This window comes from Aphelocoma coerulescens (assembly GCF_041296385.1).
Source record: "Aphelocoma coerulescens isolate FSJ_1873_10779 chromosome Z unlocalized genomic scaffold, UR_Acoe_1.0 ChrZ, whole genome shotgun sequence".
NCBI lineage: Eukaryota > Metazoa > Chordata > Aves > Passeriformes > Corvidae > Aphelocoma > Aphelocoma coerulescens.
Genome location: NW_027184085.1, coordinates 45,883,714 through 45,897,163, shown reverse-complemented (window position 1 = coordinate 45,897,163; position 13,450 = coordinate 45,883,714). Strand labels below are relative to the sequence as shown.

General features: G+C 53.5%; 1 protein-coding gene across 1 annotated transcript; it reads right to left on the bottom strand.

Moving 5' to 3' along the window:
• Positions 1 to 1,325: 1,325 nt before the first annotated feature.
• LOC138103866 (serine/threonine-protein kinase PAK 3-like) lies at positions 1,326 to 10,983 on the bottom strand. The gene is made up of 13 exons (XM_069002474.1): positions 10,958 to 10,983; positions 10,714 to 10,882; positions 10,391 to 10,513; positions 9,744 to 9,866; positions 9,312 to 9,516; positions 8,253 to 8,316; positions 6,973 to 7,021; positions 5,677 to 5,789; positions 5,027 to 5,144; positions 4,262 to 4,361; positions 3,641 to 3,837; positions 2,905 to 3,042; positions 1,326 to 1,415 (listed from the first exon to the last, which is right to left on the bottom strand). The coding sequence occupies exons 1-13, from the start codon at positions 10,981 to 10,983 to the stop codon at positions 1,326 to 1,328; spliced, it is 1,515 nt and encodes a 504-aa protein (XP_068858575.1).
• Positions 10,984 to 13,450: the final 2,467 nt, after the last annotated feature.

The window sequence follows — 13,450 nt, the reverse complement described above, 5'->3', positions numbered from 1 at the left end:
TGCCTGCTATGGATGTAAAGAAAGGACGAAAGAAAAGAAAGTACCAACACAGTGTGGGACAACTCAGAAGGTGCTGCTGGGAGGAAAGCAGTGGGCCCAAATGGGCCGGTCCCAGCAAAACTGGAAGCTGTGAGGCAGAGAGCAAATAGAGCAGGTGCTGGGAGGGCTGCAGGAAGGCAGGCTTAGGAAAACAGAAAAACCACCACCGCCCCAAAGTTTGGAAGCTTCATTCCTCTGCCTCTCGCTTTTAAACCACTTTTTCTCTATTTCTCATGCTGTGGTTTAACCCCAGCCAGCAACCAAGCACCACGCACAGCCATTCTGGCTCCCTGGGGAGACAATCGGAAGGGTAAAAGCTGGAAAACTCACAGGTTGAGATCGATTCAGTTGCATAGGGAATGCAAAAGCCACACGCTCAAGCAAAGAAAAATAAAGAACTCATTCACCATTTCCCAAGGGCAGGCAGGTGTTTTGCGTCTCCAGGAGGGCAGGGTCCCCTCACGCCTCACAGTGACTTGGGAAGACAAATGCCGTCACTCCAAACGTCCCCTCCTCCCTCCTTCCTGCGCCCAGCTTGAAACACTGAGCAGGATGTCAAATGGTCTGGAATATACCTGTGGCCAGTTTAGGTCACCTGCCCTGGCTGTGTCCCCTCCCAAGCTCTCATGCAGCGTGACCCCAGGCCAGCTCTGTCTGGGCAGTTGCGTCCCTCATGCTGGGTGCTGAGCTGAGAGAAGCCGTGGCTCACGCAGATCCAAACTGCACAAGTTGTCACTCCCTCGCCTCAGCCTCAGTTCCCGTGGCAGAACTCGCGTGCCCGCTGGACGCTCACCTGCGCCCCAGCCTGCAAAGAAGCCCGGCTCCCTGCCCCTCTGCCCAGAGCAACACAGACACTCCCAACCTTTCCAGGAGCTGCAACACAACCAGGGCCACGGCGGCGGCGTCCCCAGCAGTGACACCACTGCTCTGCCCCGTTTTGCCCTCCTCTGTTCACAGCTGTGAGCCTGTATCTCCACACGAGGTTGTAGCCTGGAGATAACGAAGAAAGCAGACTTTTGCCCACTTCCAAACCATGCCACAAATGCCATCCATGCGTCTTCCCATGTTTACGCAGCACCTGACCATTCAGAAGCAAATTTAGAGCCTATTCACAGGGTGAGAACAAAGCGAGTCTTCCAATGAAAGTTTTATAGAGTATTTATTTTGACTATCAATCTAAAAAATTAGAAACTACAAACTATGAACTGTAAACTACAAACTATAAAAAACTCCCAACTATAAAAAACTACCAACTACAAAAAAACAACAAGTGGCCTCTTCCAGGGCTAGTATCTCCTGTCGGCCATAAACTGCTGCGCTGCCATGATCAGAGGCGTCAGGCTGGAGGTCGGCTTGGCTGAGGTTACAAACGGATGCTGCCCAAAGAGAAAAGGAAAAAATTAACTTCTGCTTTCCCAACTCCACTCCTCATGGGCTCAAACAGGCTTTCTCTGGTTACCAGAAAGACGCAGAAATGAGGGCACTCTCTGCACCTCTGTCTCCACGTCAAGGACCTTGCTACCATAGGAAAACATGGCTCACAATCCCACAAATCCATTAATCCTGCAGGTGTCTGCAGCTTCTTGAGATTTTTGTTGTGCCCACATTGTGGGAATGCAGCTTGCATGTCTTCCTTTCATCAGGACACTCAACAGGCTTCTTGAGGTTGCCCTTTTCTAAGGTCATGGGCTATTTTAGTTGCTAAAAAAAGGTGAGGAGCGTAAGGCATTCCTCAGGAAACTCCAATCCCTTGGAGAAAGGCTGATCCCCGTAGGATTTTGGCCCATGTTCTGAAAACCACTGACACAAGTGGCTGACGGATTCAGCGCTGGCTTGAAGGGGGAGCAGTGCTGGCACCTCCCTCCACAGCAGGGACAGCCGAGCGGCACCTTCTGCCGCTCCCTCTCTGCCACAACGTCGTCTACATGGCTGTGCCAGGCAGCAATGGGCCAGCCTGGCCAAGTCCTGCTCAGCTGTCCCCACCTTGGTGGCACAAACCTCTACAAGTGGGGCAGGAGGGCCAAGCCAAGGCCCCTCTGAGGCTCACTGGGAGCTGCCCAAAGCCCCTCCTTCCCTCCCTCCCTCCCTCCCTCCCTCCCTCCCTCCCTTCCCTCCGTTCTTGCTTGCTTCCTTCCTTCCTTCCCACACCCAAATCTCAAAATTATTGCCAGGAGCTGATTTCATTGGCTTCTTCCACCACCTTTTCAGCCCTCCCTACCTGCTATTATTCTACTTCACTTCTTTTGCTACCACATTACACTGAGTGTGTTCCCAAAGGGCAAAACTGGGCCACAGAAATGACCATCTCAGCATGGAGCACCTCTCCTCTGAGGAAAGGCTGAGACAGCTGGGCTTGTTCTGCCCCAAGAAGAGAAGGCCCTGGGCACACCTTCTTGCTGCCTTTCAAGACTTCCAGGGGGCTTCACAGCATGTTGAGGACATGTTTTTTTGCAAGCACAGTCGCATTAGCACAAGGGATAATAGCTCTCAACACAAAGAGGGCAGATTCAGATCAGGTCTAAGGAAGAAACTCTTTGTGACGAGAGTGCTGCAACACCAGCACAGGTCGCCCAGAGAGCTGCTCGCAGCCCCATCCCTGGGAACATTCGAGGTCAGCTCAGATGAGGCCCTGAGCAACCTGATCTACTTGACGACGTCCCTGCTCCTTGCGGACCACTTGGTCTGGGTGACCTTGAAAGGCTCCTTCCAACCCATCCCCACCCAGGATTCTCCTTCGTTTTTCTTTGAAAAGCCCCGAGACTGGCGATTCCTAGGACTGGTGCCCCTCTGACGCCTTGGATTGAGCGGATGGGAAGCCCCTGGCAGCGGGCAGCTGGCGCACCCTGCAGCCGCTTGGCCTTTTACCTGCAGAAGCTCCTGGGCAGACCAGCGCCTGTCCTCGTCTGTCTCCAGGCAGCAGTGCAGGAAGTCTCGCAACCAAGCGGACTGCTGCCTGGGGTTCTGCAGCTTCGGGGTGCCCCCGGTGCTTATCAGCTGTCGAACCTAGAGAAGAAGGAAACGCCGCGCTCTGCCTGTCTCCTTCGTATGCCAAACCGCTCACCCAGACCCCACGGGAGAAGCTCCACTCTCCAGTGGCACTTCCCTCCCTGCCACAGGCTTGGACATGCCCTTCCTACCCCACACAAAAGAGCCCAAAGCCAGAGACAGCCACAGCTAGTCCACTATGCAAAGGCTCCTGCTGTGCCCCCGATGTCAATGGCTGACCAAACTGGGAGCAACTCCATTGGCAAAAGCACACTTTGCTTCTCTGAGGAACGACACCAGCTCTTACAGGCAATTTGGAAGAGGGACTTTGGTCGAACTCTACAGTTTCCAAGGATTATTACATAAAATAATATCTATTATTATACACTGCTCACTGCTCCCTTAGGCAGAGCTTCCATCAAGCAAAAGGCATCACAAAAGGATTTTTTAGTGCTGTTTGTGAGTAAATGCCAAGGGGACGGTCTGGACAAGAAGCACGAGAGACTATGCGGCCTGGAACCTATCGTCTTCAGGTGTTAGGCAAGCTTCCCGGGCCGAAGAACGGGGGCAGACTTTGTTAGAATGACAGCAGAGTCTGAGAGCAGTTGCAGCGTACCATGGCAGAGGTGTTCATCAGGTAAGGAGGCGCTCCTTCCACCATCTCGATCCCCACGATGCCAAAGGACCAAATGTCCACTTTGGGGCCGTAGGGCTTCCTGGTGAAAATTTCTGGCGCCATCCAGTGAGTAGTCCCGGCAGCTGATCTCCGTTTGCTCTGCTCAGGGGTGAGCTGAGCAGCGAGGCCAAAATCAGCTGAGGAGAAAAAAGCCCTCTGGTCAAGTCGGCCCCGAATTAGGAAAGCAAACCAAAGAACTCCCCGCTGTACCAACGTCCCAGAAGGCAGTGTGGAATCTGGCTGCAAAAGGGGCCATGCTGGCATTCCTCCGGCCTGCAGCCGAGGAAATACGGAATTGGCCACTGAGCAAAAGCCCCCAGTTTCGGGCAGTGGCTTTCAGTCCCCTGAAGCTTTAGCCCGTAACGAAGGGACACGCACAATCCAGAGCCACTCCTGACACCTTCTTCCCAGCCACACCTCCCTGCACGTTGCAGCTGTGCTCTGTGCTCGCAGCAGGGCAGCCTGCACTGCCACGGGCACCACTCTTGGGGACCTGGCAGTCACTCAAAGGCAGCCCCACACCGCAGCCCGCCATGGCTGAGCCTGGCCAACAACACCCACCCAACTTGACAGATCCGTCCAAGCCCAGGAGAATGTTGTGGCTTTTGATGTCTCGGTGGATCACTTGCTTGGAGTGAAGGAAATCCAGGCCTTGCAGGCACTGAGAGAGAGAAAAGAAACACGAGCCTAAGAGTTCCTCATCTGATTTCATCCTACAAGCAGGGAAGTGGCAAACCTGCAAGACCGACTCGCTGGGGGATGCTGAGCCATGGCAGGACAGGCTGCTGGCAAGGGCAAGAGCTTGCTGCTCCAACACGAGGACAGCAGTGCCTTTTTAAGTGAGGGCATGCATATTCGCTTCTGAGACAGAAAGGGCAACTGTTCCTCTGGCCAGTGGCCTGCAAGCACACACTGAAGGAGCGCTGCTGCAGGGGCTGTGCTCTCTCCAGCCAGACGACAGCGGATGCTTTTGCAAACACCACTTTGGGTGCAAGCATCTCCTTTGAGCCTGAGCTTTGTGAGAGTCCCGAGAGTATCTCTTTGTCTTTGCCACTTGTCTGACATTGTGCCACCAACCCGTTTGCTCTTACAGGGAAGGAATGCAGTACACTTCGGGTCCAGGCAAGTGTTCAGAGAGGCAGACACAAACAAACACAGCTGGAGAAGGGCAGGCACGCTGGCAGGCACTTCGGATGCTCTTGCTGCTGCCAGTCGTAACAGAAAGGCAGGAAGCAAGCTGGGAAGATGAAATCACTCCTCTCCTTACCACCTGTTGGGAAGGACCATCCCGCCCAAGCCACGGGAAGCACAAGCGCCATCCCTCACCTCCCGAGAGACAGCTGCTATCTCTCCTTCTGCCATACGAGTCTCCCTAATGACATCGTGTAAAGAGCCTCCGTCCATGTATTCCATCACTAGCCAGAGCTCCTCGTCCACCAGGTAGCTGAAAGGAGGAAACAACAGCGTGGAGATGAATGCGCACAGTTACATGACCTGATGGATTCTTGTCTCCGTGTCTCTCTCGGAGGAAGGCAGGAGCAAGTGAATAGTCATTCACTAGGCTCCACAGGCCTTGAACTCTGTGCAGTCTAAAAGCCTTCTTGGTATCCACACCAATGCAAAACACTGGGAACAGGCAAAGGAAATAAGATCTACAGTGCTTTGTCAGCACTTAAGACCCGAGGGAAAAAATCAAGCCCCAAACCTGTTGGAAAATGAAGTGCAGGGAGGGGGGAACTTTGAGGCTGTTGGCTCAGTAAGGTAGGGCCGAGTCAGGTCTTTGAAAGCGCACTTCAAACTAGGTATGCCAGGAAAGATTAATGCAGCCCCAGTGCAATCTCCTCCCAAGACGCCGTAGATCAGCAGAGAAACAGGAATTAACAGCTCTGTTCTCTGCCAGCCACCAAAGGAGTGGCTGATCCTTTAGCTTGCAGGATGGCAATGACCCTTCATGGCAGAAGAGCAGAACCACTCACCTGTCTACGTAGTTGACGAGGTTGGCGTTCTTACTGTCGCGCATGACCTGGATTTCGTTCACGCACAGTTCGGTGCTGCTCTCTCGCAGGAGACTGATTTTCTTTATGGCCACCTGAAACGACATGGAAAACCGTGAACCAAAGAAGGCTGTGGCAGGAGACCACAACGGGAACGATGAGACAGTGATTTTGGGATGACAGAGCTGGGCGGGGCCAAACCGCCTTGCGACTGGACATCAGAGGAATTCGTAGCTGAGCTTGCAAGAGCCTCTTACGCCGCTCGCTTGGGCGCCAGTCCCAGGACACAGAGTCAGAGAGCCTTTGCTTTGTACACCCAGGCAAAACACGCTCTAAACTCTCCACCTCAAAGCTCTAACAACACTCCCTACGCCCACAGCCTTCCCCCAGGGCCTTACTTTATCTTCAGCATTTCCATTCACACACCTCTTGCAAGCAGGAAGCCATTCTGTGCCGGTGAAAATGGAGCCAAACTGCTGGGAAACCACTGGCAGTTCTAGGGGGTTACATCATTACTCCAGCAACCGCTGGCATTCTTGAGTGCACAACAACACAGCAAACTCTTACAGACATGACGGGTAAAATGCCGTCCTAAAAGCATCTGGAGGGTTAAACCCCAGGAAATACAACCCTACTCACTTTACAGAAAAAATGCTGTGATGATGAAAACATCATTGAGGCTACCTCCCAAAAAGACAGCCCTAGCCCTTCCACACTTCAGGAGCTGTCATTTTGCTGCACTAAAACACTTTCCGTCACACCACGGACATTTGCAATTACTGCCTGACTGCAAAAAGGAATAGCCCACGCCTTGATCCTCTAGCCATGCACGCCGGGCTCTGAGCATGGCATAGGCCCTTGAGAGTCCCCTTGCAGACCTCTCTCTCGAAGCACAGTTCCCAAGGGCAGCCCTGCAGGTGGCTAAGGAGCTACCAGCACGATTCCCATGTATTTGCTACGAGCCAGAAACGAGAATTCAGGAATCCTGAGCTGCCGGCCCCAAAGAGCAGTGCCGTGCTCTAAGACACCACCTTGGCACTAAGACCCAGCTGGCTGCGTCTCCTCCTAGGAGAGAAACCGCCTGGCCTCCTCGCATTCCTTGGGGCAGCTGAGAAGGACAAAATCTGTCCCCACTGTATTTGGCAGGCGGACACTGCTCGGCACTTCAGTGGCCCTTGGAAGCAAAGCTCTACTGGCCGGCCAAAGCTCAGCCACAGCTGACAGCAGAGGGGAGGGCACTCGAGAGCTGCAGAAGCTGCGGCGCTGCCTGACGCTTACCTCTTCTCCTGTGGCAGTGTCCACTGCCGTACACACAGTGCCGAAACCCCTAGAAACAAAACAGCAGCGGAGAAAGGAGAAGTCCTTTAGTCCCTTCAAGTGCAAGACACTGCGGTCCAGCGGGAAGAAAAGGCCTGGGGCAAATCTCAAATGGGACACGACAGATTCTGGTCTGGGTCTTTTTCCCTTTGTTCTTTCCGTGTGTGCACGTGGGTGGGATTTTTCCAGGCACACACACTCCGGCTGGGCCTTCCCACACCTCTCCTTGGAGTCTATCTGCCAAACTCAGGCAACACCACACAGGCCTTCTGAGAAGCCTGAACTCACGGAACAGCCATTGGAGGAAAAGATCTAGAGACAGATCCTTCCTCCAGCTGCCAAGGAAAGTAGTCTCCAGCCACAGCCAGAGCAGCCGAAGGCCTCCATTGTTGCACACACAAATGGAGAAGTACTCTACACAGGGCATCCCTAGACAGCTTCATTCCGGGTCCAGAGCCATCAGCAGCTGCTTCTCTTCGGTGCCCCAGACACAGGAAGGACTCTACTCCTCAGGCGAGTTCTTGTACACTTGGCTGCTCCCAGAGGAAATGCTGCAAATCCATCCCATTTACAGTCAGCAGAGCTGGCTTTCAAAAGGGAACAGCTTGGGGGATTCTTTGCAGGAAAGGCCAAATCCCCACAGGATCCATGAGGGCTCTGCCATCAGGCAGGTGATGCCTTTTCCTCTAGAGTGCATCGGCACCGGCGCTTCCCTGAAGCTTTGGCTTTTGCCACCTCAGCTATAAAAGAGAGTTGCTTCTTTCACCTCTGCTTTTGGCTTCTAGACTAGGTGACGGTCATCCTGAGCACTGAATCTTGTTTTCAGCAAAATATTGGAAAGAAATGCTACTGACAGCTGTTCTCTGGCAGCTCTCAGCTGCTAACTTGACCTTTGAGGCAGCACACTTTTTGCTCCTTTCATTCCCACATCTTCTGTATTCTTTTGGGACACGTAAAAATGGTTTCTGCGAAGAAAAGCGGCAAAGAGGTGCCACACACTTGAGGGACAGGAGATCTGCCAGGCGCTGCTCTTTGCCGCAGAAAAGACATTGCCAGCATCCAGGTGTCTTTGCCATGCCTTCGGACCACAGCTATAAACGCTGACCAGTACTGAGGGACGGGAGCATCTCAACGCAGTGTCTGAACAGCTTTGGAGCTTGCCTGACGTCACGCTGGGGAGATGTGACACCAGCAAAATACACAGCCCCTCCCTTTGAAGAAGGAACGGTGGCTGCACTCACCCTTTGCCAATAGTTTCCAGTTCTGTGTATTTAGCCTCGGGATCTCCTTCGCTCACCAGCATCCCTGAAAGAAACCAAAGGAAAGATGCTCACTTCACAACAGAGATCCCACCCTGCAGCAGATCAGAAAGGCAGCCCCACTCTCTCTCCCCGCTCTCCTTGGGGACACCAGGCCCTTTCTTCTCAGTCACTCAGCGAACCACAACAACAACCGCACCACTACAACACCACCACCACTACCACCACAGCAACAAAACAGCAACAAAACAGTCAGCTCTGCAGCACAGATTGCCTGCGCAAAGCCTGACTGTCCAAACTAAAAACTAAGCACATGGAGAATCAGTCAGAGGAGACACGGATCAGAAAAGACAGCAGTAACCAAGAGAAGTGATTGTTGTCTAGAAACATTAAGGGCAGCAGGAAGAACAAAACCTTTCTGTTCTTGGGAATAAACACTCTGTGACATTCAACCAAAGCTTTAATCCTTGCAAATGTAAAGGCAGGCATCTTGGGTTCTGGAATCAATTTTTATCAACAGCTGCCCTTTCCAGAACAGGAAGAATATTGCAAAGTGCTTCCAGCAGAGGCACGATCTCCACCTTTCAGCACTTTGCCTAAACAATGCCTTTCTCCCTTTCAAGAGCAGCAGCTCATCTTATAACCCATTGCATGGGCTTTAGGAATGAGGTCCCTCATCTTTTAGGACCGGGCTACCTTCTGAAGATGACCTTGGCTGTGCCCCCCAGGAGCTGGGCCCAGAGAGCTCCTTGAGGCCCACTCATTCGCTAGGTCACAGCCTCCTGCTCAGCCAGAAACAATCTCTTGCTTCCCTTCTGCACAGAGGGCAGCTCAGGCAAAGCCAAGCCAGGCCGAGCTGCCCTCAGAGGCAGGAGAGCCTCTGAGGTGCTCTCTCGCCACCTCAAAGCACAACAACAGGTCCTGTGTGGAGGCCTCAGGACCCGACACTCCGCTGAGGAGAACAGGAGGTGGGAGGAGCTCATGCTGACACATGCACACACAAGGCACTGCTCCAGCAGACAAGGAATACACAGGACATACTCAGCATGGCCAGGCACTCCTCCTCTGTCTTCTCCTGCAGGTCCTCAGTGCTGCCAGAGGAACTGCTTGTGCTCCAGGTGCACGAGCTGCTTGTGCTCCAGGTGCACGAGCTGCTCGTGCTCGAGTTTCCAGCTCGGGGACTGGAGGCTTCTTCAGAGCCTGCAGCTGCAGCCCGTGCAGGTGCCAGGACAGAGGAGGTGGAGCTCTGGGACAAGAAATGACTTTGGGTCAGAAGGGTGCCTGGCAGAGATGCCCCTCTGATCCCATTTCAAATGCAAGCCCCTAGGAAGATGCTGCCGGCCACATCCAGGGCTCTTCACCTCTCGGCTTTTGCTGCCCACTTCTCCAACTCAAGGCGCAAAATCCAAAGGCTGCTTTTACACGAGGGACTAAATGACACCAAAGACACTGCTAACCAAAGCAGGCACTTACTGATGTGAGCTGCTCAGGCCGTGGGCTGACCGCAGGGGCAGGTTCCTTGGCACCCTCCTCCTCTTTAGCCTCTTCCTCGGGTACAGAGGCAGCCAGAGCAGGTGCTGACGCTGCCCCTGTGCTCTGTGGACAGACAGCAGCATGAGGGACAGGGAGGAACCTGTCAGGCAGAACCTTTAGATATATTCAGCGGCAGACCCCGCTGTATCTCAGCTGTTCCTTTAGCTACTGACAGCTGCTCCATGGAGAGCGCCAGGTCCCTCCTGGGGACAGTGACTCCTCCATGCCCTGCGAGGCTGTGAACTGCATCTTTGCACTGCTTTGAACTGCATCTTTGACAGAGAGCCTGCACAGCCACAGGGCACAAAGGGCCTCCCTTGTACCCCAGGGCAAAGACATCCTAATGCTACCTCTTGTCTCTTGCTAAGACAAATTCACAGCCCCTGTCAGAATAGTGGGAAACTGATGTCTAAACATCCGAGTTCCACACCCCTTTTCAAGGGCTCGTGGCTGGGGGAAGCGCTCTGGAAGCGCTGAAAAGATTCCAGGCCTCAGCATCTTCAGCCACACATGGGAGATGCTGTCTGATCAGAAACCTGCAGCTCTGCTTTGCTCCAGCCACAGGGCTTCCCAGAGCTGCCACTTACTGATGCTGGATGCTCAGGCCCTGCGGTGGCAGCAGATGCAGCTGGGTTGGCATCTTCCTCCCCTTTGGCCTCGTCTTCAGGAAGACACACAGCCAGAGGACGCTCCGAGGTTTGTTTTGTGCTCTGCAGACAGACAGCAGCATGAGGGACAAGCAACCTTCTTTATACTCTGCTCTAGACCCAGATGCACTAAGGAGAAATCATCTGCAGAGAAATGGGATCCTCAGTTGTTCAAACTCAAGTAAAATGGGCCAAGTAGATGCGACCGCACTCTCTTGTACAGGAGAAATTCCATCATGGCTCAAAGCACCAAGCAACCCCACTTTCATCTGATCAAAAGCTCTGAAATGGAACATGGAGACAAAACAGGCAGGGATCCCCTGCAGCTGCTGCTGCTGCTGCTGCTGCTGCTGCTGCTGCTGCTGCTGCTGCTGCTGCTGTTGCACAGAGCCTGGACTGTACTTTCGTTCATCTGACCAGGCTGGCACTGGACTGCAACAGGCCCAGCTCACAGCTTGCTCCAAGTCGTCAAATGCTACCAACGCCAAAGGCTCCTTTCCCACTCACCCACGGACCGGATTCTCTCCAGGCATGGGCAATGTGACCTGCAACACACAAGGGAAGAAGAACCAGATGCTGTAAGAAAACTGCCTGCACTGGGCAAGCCCACCAAGAAGTCAACCCAAGGGAGAGCGTTTTGCTTTCACTACATCCCTCCAGCAGCAACCCGTGTGCCACACAGCAAGCAAGACAACAGCACAAAATGCTGCCTTGTGTCTACCTGTTGTCCTCTTTGGCCACTCAAGCCACAGAAACGTGAGACTAAGAAAGCCCAAGTGGTTCTGTAGTAGTCAATGCTTCTGCCCAACCCCACCCCACCCAGCAGGAGCTACAGCTCCTCCCCTTCCTGCACTTCAGTTTTCTGAAGAGATTGCACACAGCAATTCCCATGAGCTTGCTGAAAATGATTCCACAGAAAAGCTTCCCCCAAGTCCCCCTCAACCGTGGTGGCAGTTCTACTGTGACACAGCACAGGAACAGCTCCTGCGTGCAGGAGCATACAAGAACTCTTCTAAAAATGTCTATCTCAGAGGCCTTTGCCAAGCTGGTTCTGGGATTTCAGCACAGAGCCAACGGCTCTTTTAGCACGCAGGAAATGTCAAGTTCCACAGGCACATCCTTGGGATGAGGGAATGCAGAGGAGAAGATGCTTCCCCTCAGTCCTAGAGAGCAGCGCACAGTTTCTACAAGGACTCCTGCCAGGCTCTCCGCATCTTCCCATCTTGGAAGATGTCTTGCTTCAGCCAGCAAACTGAGGAGACTGCACACTCCACTGCCACAGGCCTTGCCGGGATGGGGGGGAGCAGAACCCCTGCAGGCTACATTACAAATGCTGCCCACGCCCTGCTGGCTACAGACACGCCCTTCTTAGCTGGAGCTGTTGACAGCAGCTTTACCCCACTAAAGGCATCTTCACGGCAATTTGGTTTCCATATGCTGCACTGAACAAAAAGGTCTACTTACGTGCCAGGTGGGTGAAAAAGTACCCAGAATAAGCCACGGAAAATGCCGTGCAAACTGCAGCACACACTCCCTCCATGGCTCGAGCAGCGCTGCTCAAGTTTGCACCGGACAAGACTCCTGGGGAAAACCAAAAAGACTCAAGAGTCCCGTCAGGGTGCAGCCTGCTGGCAGAGCCCTCCGCGATCAGCAGGGTCCGCCTGCAGTGAGCACGCCACAGAGCTGCTCTGCACACTGAGGCCTTCCGTGCCTCGGCACGGCAGCTTTGCCTTGACAACGCCGGGATGCGGCCGCTGACATCACAATAGCGGCCGCTCTAGGCTGCTTTGTGAATTCATGCATAGAACCAGACCTTCTCTACAGCCAACGCCAAAAAAAGCCTGCAAAGCAGCACAAAAAGCCCTCCTAGCCCGTAACCTCAAGGCATCTAGGAGTAACTCTGAAAACACACCAAGCCCCTATAGCCCACGCTGAGAAGCTGAACACTGAGAAGCTGAACATTGCAGCAACAAAGGAAATCACTCCTTCAATGATAGCTGGGGGACAAAACCTCAGGAAGCACTTTTGTAGACCTTCTTCCCCACATGTTTGCCACTGAACAAGGTGGGACACAGGCCTACAAAGGGTAGGATTGATGAAAACATGGAAAGCCAAGCAACAGTTCATCCACTGCATACACATCATCCTGCTGCTGCAGTGCTGTGGCATCTCCAAGGAGACTTGCCCATCTGAGGTGCACCTCTGGGAGCCTCCCTGCGCTCATCCATGCACCACAGAGAGCTGCCTGCTATGGATGTAAAGAAAGGACGAAAGAAAAGAAAGTACCAACACAGTGTGGGACAACTCAGAAGGTGCTGCTGGGAGGAAAGCAGTGGGCCCAAATGGGCCGGTCCCAGCAAAACTGGAAGCTGTGAGGCAGAGAGCAAATAGAGCAGGTGCTGGGAGGGCTGCAGGAAGGCAGGCTTAGGAAAACAGAAAAACCACCACCGCCCCAAAGTTTGGAAGCTTCATTCCTCTGCCTCTCGCTTTTAAACCACTTTTTCTCTATTTCTCATGCTGTGGTTTAACCCCAGCCAGCAACCAAGCACCACGCACAGCCATTCTGGCTCCCTGGGGAGACAATCGGAAGGGTAAAAGCTGGAAAACTCACAGGTTGAGATCGATTCAGTTGCATAGGGAATGCAAAAGCCACACGCTCAAGCAAAGAAAAATAAAGAACTCATTCACCATTTCCCAAGGGCAGGCAGGTGTTTTGCGTCTCCAGGAGGGCAGGGTCCCCTCACGCCTCACAGTGACTTGGGAAGACAAATGCCGTCACTCCAAACGTCCCCTCCTCCCTCCTTCCTGCGCCCAGCTTGAAACACTGAGCAGGATGTCAAATGGTCTGGAATATACCTGTGGCCAGTTTAGGTCACCTGCCCTGGCTGTGTCCCCTCCCAAGCTCTCATGCAGCGTGACCCCAGGCCAGCTCTGTCTGGGCAGTTGCGTCCCTCATGCTGGGTGCTGAGCTGAGAGAAGCCATGGCTCACGCAGATCCAA

Excerpts from the sequence above, each read along its gene's own strand:
- LOC138103866 (XM_069002474.1), bottom strand. The coding sequence starts at position 10,983 with ATGCCTGGAGAGAATCCGGTCCGTGG. Across the intron at positions 3,838-4,261 it reads GGACGGATCTGTCAAGTTGG|CTGATTTTGGCCTCGCTGCT; the intron begins GTGGGTGTTGTT and ends TTTTCTCCTCAG. Across the intron at positions 1,416-2,904 it reads CTGCCCAGGAGCTTCTGCAG|CATCCGTTTGTAACCTCAGC; the intron begins GTAAAAGGCCAA and ends CTCTTTGGGCAG.